General features: G+C 33.5%; 1 protein-coding gene across 2 annotated transcripts; it reads left to right on the forward strand.

Moving 5' to 3' along the window:
- The first annotated feature begins 2,420 nt into the window (after positions 1 to 2,420).
- LOC105380498 (U-scoloptoxin(19)-Sm1a) lies at positions 2,421 to 8,150 on the forward strand. Of its 2 annotated transcripts, none has more exons than XM_011550072.3 (3): positions 2,421 to 2,588; positions 5,037 to 5,179; positions 6,782 to 8,150. In XM_011550072.3, the coding sequence occupies exons 1-3, from the start codon at positions 2,495 to 2,497 to the stop codon at positions 6,788 to 6,790; spliced, it is 246 nt and encodes an 81-aa protein (XP_011548374.1). In that variant the 5' UTR covers positions 2,421 to 2,494; the 3' UTR covers positions 6,791 to 8,150. The 2 variants fall into 2 exon arrangements, with proteins under 2 accessions (XP_011548374.1, XP_011548372.1); XM_011550070.3 differs by having other exon boundaries at positions 2,427 to 2,588; positions 5,034 to 5,179.
- The last annotated feature ends 425 nt before the right edge of the window (positions 8,151 to 8,575 follow it).

An 8,575-nucleotide genomic window follows, 5' to 3' on the forward strand; every position in this document is an offset into this window, starting at 1 on the left:
CAAACAAAAATTAAATACAAAATCTTAATAGGAAATTTTTCTTTGAAAATTTTAATAAGTAATTTGTGGCCAGTACTTTTGCACGATCAATATTTCAGAATAAAAAGTTAGATTATTATGTCACTGTTTTTTCAGGGCTACATTAAATTCTGTGAATTCTTCTTTCTTTCGGTAATAAACAAAAATACCTCCGGTATACTTGTATACCTACATATTTTTAAGTTCTGTAATTATTACTATAATTAAATTATACGTAAAATTGCTGTGTACCTATTCACATTAAATAAAGTGTGATTGTTCTCAAATACCTGTGTTATTTATTTCTAATGTACCTATCTAAAGCCTACTATACACATGCCGGCGGCACGGCAGTAACTAGCCGCCGGCACCGTGTTTAGGAGCCTTAAGGCTGAAAGAGAAGACCAATCGATAGTTTTACGCAATTAACATCCAAGACCCGAAAACAAAATACGTGTCTAGGTAATCAGTTTACACAAATATCGGCGACCGGAGAACGAACCCTTTTAATACATAAAAAAACGATTACTTCGAGTCAATCTGAATAAACCTCTGTCCTAGGCCAGGTTAGCTAAACTGTATTATAGTAACCCAGCCCCAGGCCTGCCCTACATTACGAAGGCCGATGCTACATTGTATCTAATCTACTGTGATCTAGAACGGGATAACGACTCACAGGATACGCCAATAGCACTTAGGTAGATCCTTAATTTAGAATACCTACCTCAACTACCTACAATTTAACAAGCTGTTATGCTACGCACAAATTGCACGCACGTACAATGATGCAGCATCAATTGCATATTTTATTATTTGGAATTGACCGTTTAACCGATTAGATACATTTAACCGAAAAACATTCTTTACATTCTAATATTGTACTTACCTATGGAAGTTTAAGTACCTAAAGGTTGTTTTCCACCGGAGACGACACTGCGCAACTCAAAACGCAGAGGGTTTTGAGGTTTTTATGATAAACGGGCCTAAAATCCACATTAAATTGCAACCCTAAATTATTCTACCTGGTGGTAGGTACGTCGTGTGATACCTACCTATTATATGAATAGGTACCCCTGTATGTTTATTGAATTGTTAGTTATGTTGCAAAGTTCATAGAAGCGATCGCATCCAATCGTCGAGTGATCAATTAATTAAATCGATGAGGCGTCACATGAGAGGCGAAGAGAGGGTCACATGCATTCATTGAAACCCGATTGAAACACAAACAATACGTAGTAAGTAAGGTCAAGTGTGAAACCTTCAGTTTTTCGTATATTGAGGGCGAACATTGGATAAATACATATTTAGAATTAGGTAATTACTAAACCAATCGGGTGTCGAGTTGTGTATGTGTCGTTCTATTTATTGACCTATGTCATGCTAAATATTTATGTAAAACGTCATTATGGATAGTTATTCAATGAATTAGTAAAGTTGTAAACACTGTAAGAAAATTACGTATTACTACTCGTATTTAATTATACTGTACTTACCTACTGTACCTATACTGTTTGTCTGAAAAGATTTCCGTTTTATATATAAAAAAAAACTACTGACAGTTGTGTTTTTCCTACTTAACTAGGAAATTTGTGAAAATTGAAAAGATTCATTCAGGATGGTGCACATAGAAAATCTGATTAGAGTTTTTGTACTTTCGTCCACACCTATATTCAAAGAATTTCATTTCGAAACAATAACATTGATTAAACATCAAGCAATAGGTACTAGCCAGCGAAGCTGTAAGATGGCACAGCCACAGAGGCTGCTAAGGTTAACATCGTGAAGCTTTGTTTGTTAAGAATGAAACAATTAAGGTTGCTGAAAAATTACCCCTTTCAGAGTATATTTTGCCACTTCAGTTTTTTGAAAACTGCCTATGTTTATCCGAAACAAAATGGGTAGTTTTCGGACATACGTTAGAACCTTTAGACACGTAAACCCAGCAGGAAGTCGTCGGCTTAATCCTGACCTGTCTGTGTCCCTGAAAGTATTAAATTCCTCTATCGAAAATAGAATTTTTAATTTTCATGCAATAATACAGGAATAATCTTACCGGTACCCCCGTGGAGTGTACGTATTGTGTGTACCGTACCTGCCTTAACGATTATGGCTATAAAATCACAGGGCGGTTACTGTATTATGCCGAATACCGAAGTTTCGGAGCGCTGTTGGCCACGACTCTATCACGTTGTAGGTATTAACCACTCACGTGTCGGTGACCCATTGGTAAACCAGATAGATTTTTTATTGTCTCCGATTTCCCGGCAAGTGACAGGTTAAACATACCGATGGCACGACAGCTCTCGTTCGTTCGTTTTTCGTCATTATAGAGTAACCTTCCTTATAGATACATGATCGTGTTTATATGAGTGAGTAGTTAGCTGCCAGCTGTATATAAAGAAGTTGGTGCGTGTGGCCGCTACCAGACGCGATCCTACCGAGCTGAGCAGCAGACCACAGAGACATAGCGGTGACAATGCGTATCCTACTAGCGCTGACGGTGTCGGTTCTGCTCTTTGCCGCAGTGCACTCCAACCCTAAAGGGAGAAGGTCTACCACCCCACATGACAGTAAGTTTTTTAACTATTTGTTCATTTCTATTTGTTTCTCTATTTAGTAGTTTTTGATTATTCAATGAATTTATAATTTATTTGCATCATTATTTTTGAATAATAGAGTAATTTTTTTTATATTCAATATTCATTATTAAATTAATTAATTATTTAATTTCATTTTCTGATATTCACCTTACTATAACACCCTAATACACACTACTGGTGATAATTATAATTTCACACTTGGTTTTTCCTGCTAACTCCACCTTGCGCCTTTGTTATATTGAAAATATTATTTATTTACACATTTGCAAAAGCGAATTATTGACCATTTACCATATTCAGTATGTACCCTTTCATAATATTATTATCTGTAATCATAACATAAGTTCTTTAGTACTAGGCCTACCAACTTATTTTATACCGATCCTGAAATATAGACTACTAGCTGTTCCCGCGAGCTTCGCTTCGCCTTAAAAAGTTTTCCCGTGGGAATTCCGGGATAAAAAGTAGCCTATGTTCTTTCTCAGGGTCAAGACCATATGTGTACCAAATTTCATTCAAATCTGTTCAGTAGTTTTGGCGTGAGAGAGTAACAGGCAGACAGACAGACAGACACAGTTACTTTCGCATTTATAATATTAGTTAGGATATAGGATATAGGTATAGGTATGCATAGGTACCTATATTTATTCTCAGCGGTAGCTGAAGGGTAGTTTATTCATGTATGTGTGGCAAAAAGGGTACACTAAGGTGAAACCTACGTGTGCATCATGTTATAATTACCTATAGGTATCTAAGCCGGAAAATAAAATCAAAATTTCATAATTCGGGAAAAAATCAATTAATTCTCCTTAGTAAAAAGTCATGTGACCAACAAAGTAGGTTTCGGTTTCGTATACTTACCCTTTTTGCAAAACCCTGTATAAAACACATCCTAGTAATTTAATTTTCAATCTGTAAAACTGGGCTGGCCCAAGTAGGTATTCCAAAACCTACGAGTACCTACTTAACTAACAACACAACTACATGGATTTAAAACAAGAAACCGAATAAGTATCTTCTCCCAAAAGGTATCACCGTCGAGTGGTATTAAAATAAAAATATTATGTTTTAACACATAATAAAACATAGTAGGACGACCGATAGTGTAGTGGTTAGAGATAATGACTGGTTATGCAGGGGGGTCCCAGGTTCCATCCCCGGCCGGCAGATCATTACATTTGTTCTCGAGTCCCAAATGTTTGTTTGTGTATGTGGTATCTTCAACCCGCAACGTAGAGATTATGGGAATTCGAGGCCCATGTCCCATAGAACAACGCGGACTCGGGTGACCATTCATACTCAATGCCCATGTCCTACAATGAAATATTAACGCTCTGTGTGTGTGTTTTTTTTAACTTTTGGAATGAAGATTTTTAATTTGTTGTATGAGTAATTGATTAATAGTATCATAACATGCATTATTTAAATCCAAAATCTATTAAAAATAGTACTTATCACATCATATATTATAAATTCATATAGGTATAGCGTCGTTAGTATGAACAATGACTGAATCGCAGGATCTTAATGCAGTTTGCATTGCGTCCCAGCATGTGGCATTATTCAGATATGTACTTTATTACCTACGATTTTCCTACGTAATGTTTACGTTTATAAATACCGATTCATCGGTGGAAAAGTTTTATGATTTCGTTAGTAAACACGGCGACGGATTAACATATTCGCATGCAGAATTATTATTAGTGATTGGTGAGGTGATATGATCTACATTGGTCGTAGCCAGGTGTTCTCAAAATTCATTCTTATGGGAAAAATTCATAGTACTCAAGTGTAAAACTGGATTGCTGAGTTAATTTTGTTATCAATGTCGGGGGTTTTTATTAAGTTCGGTTAGTTTATTGTTATGAGTGTGATAGTATTTTGTCACATGATTCTGGATAAACAGCCGGAGCCGAGTTGGTCACGTGAAGTCTGTTGTGACGGATGACCATGTGATGCTTTATCAATTTTGATAGTGTGTAACATAAATTAATACTGATAATTTTTAATTTTCTTAAAATCATTTAGAGCTACTCGCTAGAGTAGAGTAGACTTATATCCCTTGGTTTAGTAAGCTGCGAATTTAGCTCACATTTTAGATTACTTAGTTTCGTTTTGTTGCATTTGTTCTGTTCATACCTGCAAAAAATAGGTACTGTGTCCTATACGTCCTATCTATAACTTACTGTTAAAATGCCAAACTAATCTACCTACCTATACCTTATTTATTTATCTACATATAATATTATTTGTACTTATTTGTTCTTATTATTACTTAAATATTATTATTTCGACATAACTCTCACTCACGAGAAGATGCTCTCTTTGCATCTGTGCTAAACCCCTGAACAACTACATGACATAACCTATTCAACGCGTTACATTTAAAGGGTAAACGTACCTTATATCTTCCAGTAGTGAGCATCATCGAGCTGGAGGAGCCGTGCGTGCGCCAGGGGGGGATCTGCATGAGGAAGGAGGACTGCCCCAAGGACTACATGGTGAACGTGAGGGCCATACTGTGCCCCCAGCAGCACAGCCTCGGCGTGGAGTGTTGCTATGTGAGTATAGACAAAAAGGCGGCGGCTTACCTCAAACTGCTTCTGGATTACGTTAAAACTTAGTTTTAAGGTTTTTTTTGGGATGGTTTCTGTTGCATGAATAGCTTATAATACAATAGTCTTACTTATTTTCTGTACCCTAAAAATATATGTTAAAGATAAATGTTTATGTTTTGAGCACGCTTAGTAACGTGGCGTGGTACCTACAATTTAGTTCCTAGGATGAACGCTAGGGGAGCGCGAAGTATTTATCTCATACTTTAACTATTTTATTTACCTACACGATTACAATTTTGTTACTGCTGAGCCATTTTCATTGTTTGAAATGCGATTGACAGTTATATTGAATATTTGTCTGAATAATGTGTCTAGTAAAAATCATGTAAAATGCTATACAGGTAGGTTACCTAATCGTGCAGGTAACCTACCTGCACGATAACTAGAGTTACTTAACAGTCATACAAATTTAAAAGAAGATTATTAATTTGAACAAAATAAAGTTGACCCTCTCAATATATTTACTGACGCGTAGCCTCCTTATAAAGAAAAGGAACTTTGTTCTGTTGATCAATGGATTAATAAAAGTGATTATTTAACGTAATTATGATTAGGTGGTTGTTGTCAGTAGTAGTAGTAAACCAGATTGTACCTACCCAGCTTGTACCTACTACTATATACAAGCTGCATTGCGATTCTGTAATTCAGACTTCACTTCGATCTTCATTCTCCCTTCACCTTTCACTTCACGTTCGAACAGTAATGACACTATATGTATGTCATCTCATACATTATTTGTCAAAATCTCGAAATTACTTTAGTTTAGTTAGTGCATTCGATGTGTCTACGGAAGTTACAGATTGCCAATTTGAAAACTCACTCCGGATTCAGAATCGAGTTTTGACAATTAGTTTTATAGAATCGCAAGGCTGGGTACAATCTGGTTGACCGTGGTTTTATATGGTTTTATACGAATTATTCAGATATTAAACTAGTAAGTAAGTAGGTAAGTAATAGGAAGTATTATAGTATATACGTATTTTAATAATACCTACTAAGCTTTTCATTATGTGCATGTTAAACTTAAGTATTAAAATAAATTATGATACTATTTACATTAATTTCATTTTTTTTCATTCATTCTCGTTCATTTCAGTACCTACATTTAGAAGTAATGCTAACTTCGTTATTAGACTCATTATGCAATCACTGAGAGCGAACTAATATAAATAATTATAAAATATATAAAAAACTGATTTTCAGAAACTTACTAAAAGAAATAATTCAATTTTGAGACCAATCCTAATTTTCCTGAATTTTAATTTCAATATTATTTCTCATGATAAGAACAGGACGTACTAGTCAATACGAATTATGCAAGCTTAAACACAGAGGAGTTCCCTCGACTGCCTTCCGTTTCCATCATCAGATCAGCCATCAGTGGAATTTTATTTTTGAAATTAAAATTGGACTACCCCTGAGGTAAACCTACAAAATATACATCAAAAGAGCATAAAGACGAAGAATTGGGAATTTCCATGCGGTTTTATTGCTAAGTATGCTTTGTAACACCTTAATAAAATAAGTTTGTTTCTTTGTTTTTAGAATAATTGAAGATCTCCTTTGGCTTAGCCAGACTCCGCCTACGATAAAAACTAAGTTATATCAAGTAAGTTTATAAATGTACAAAATATATGAAAATTATGTTATTATATTATAGTTACCAGTAGTACATAAAATTTTGTTTATAAGTAAGTATAGGTTTTATATTGTAATATTTTTGGTACTCATGAGCGAATGCGCGTTTCTCTCTTAACAATCAAAAAAAAATAATTATTATTCGCAGATTGTATTTATTAAGTATAGAATAAATTTATCATGTATTTTCAGTGCTAAAGCTATAAAATTTGTAATGAGGTTTTAAAAACCATACTTTATGTGTATTTGTTTGTTAATTCTTATTTATTTTTAAAATAAGTATGTACCCACTATAATTTGGCAAATCTATTATTTGAATTACTCCAGAATTATTTAATGTAATATTTAAAAAACCAAATGAATAAATATCATATATAAAATCAAGGCATAAAGTAAACAAGAGTAAACATTAGAAAAAAAATATCCGTTTTTAAAGGTACCTATATAATATACCTAACCTACACTACTTATAATATATTTGATATGCTCTAGCGCTATAAAAATATATATCCTACTCTAATATGTAAGTATATAGTGTATCATTTTTATTTACATGTGTATTTCATATACTTACTCACGTGAAAAGAAACAGTTCCACTTAAAAAATCCGACACTAAATGGTCTGAATTTTTTATACATTTAATAAGAAATTTTAACAAAATATTTACGTATTTACTTGGTATTATTCTGGTGATCTTTTAAAACTTTAATATTTCAGACGGCGTAATGAAGCTAGTCCTTTCCACTTAGGACTAACTTGGTGCTTTTCTGACTGGAAATTTTTCATTGCCCGTGAGTGTAGTTTTCAGAAAATTGCTAGCATTTTATAGTCTCTAATTTCAATATTAAAAACTCAAGTAAGTAATACGAAATTAAGTTTTCTAAACATAAAAAATATATTATTTATTATATAAATATAGTGTTATTATTAATATTGAATAACTATAATATGAACTTTCAATGATAAATACAGGATGTAACTGGCTGTGTAACCTGCGCGGTAGTGGTACAGTAGACCGAACCACGTAGCTCTCCAAAAAATTACATAAATCTGTTAAATTGGCCTACTTCTTTCTCATCAACCACCGTAAAAATTAAGCTTTAAAACTCTAATAAAACAGATGTTTACATACATACGTGTACAATTACATAGGATATAACGCACGTTAGGAAAAATTAAGACTTTATAAATTGATCTACTTAGGTATTAGAATTAAGTACATACCTACCTATAATATAAATGGTTAAAATAAATTTTATACCGAAACAGCTTAAATTGCCTTTTATTAACGAGATGCTTTTCTTCCTTGGCTATAAGTAAGTATTGCATATAAATAACAATGTGATAAAGTATGTCTCGGGATTGTTTAAACAGTCTTGTTATGAATAGATCATGAATAGGCAATACCTAATTACCAAGCTCACATGTTAATTCAAAAATCTATTCACATCATTAAGTGCGTAGTTAGAATGGGCAAGTACAAAAACATCTAAGTACTTACATGCAAATTATCGGGTCCTTAGTTGGGTAGGTAGGTACTTCAGTAGTAAACTACAATTATTACATAAGTTTCTAAATTAACATAATGGAACAATAGAGTAGTTTTTAGGAATCCGTATCTAAGAAGGTAAAACCGCAATCCATATATTATCATTACTTTATTGTCCGTTTGTCAAGTTCATTTCTGAAAAAAACTGAAA

This window comes from Plutella xylostella, chromosome Z, assembly GCF_932276165.1.
Source record: "Plutella xylostella chromosome Z, ilPluXylo3.1, whole genome shotgun sequence".
In the NCBI taxonomy this organism is placed as follows: Eukaryota; Metazoa; Arthropoda; class Insecta; order Lepidoptera; family Plutellidae; genus Plutella; species Plutella xylostella.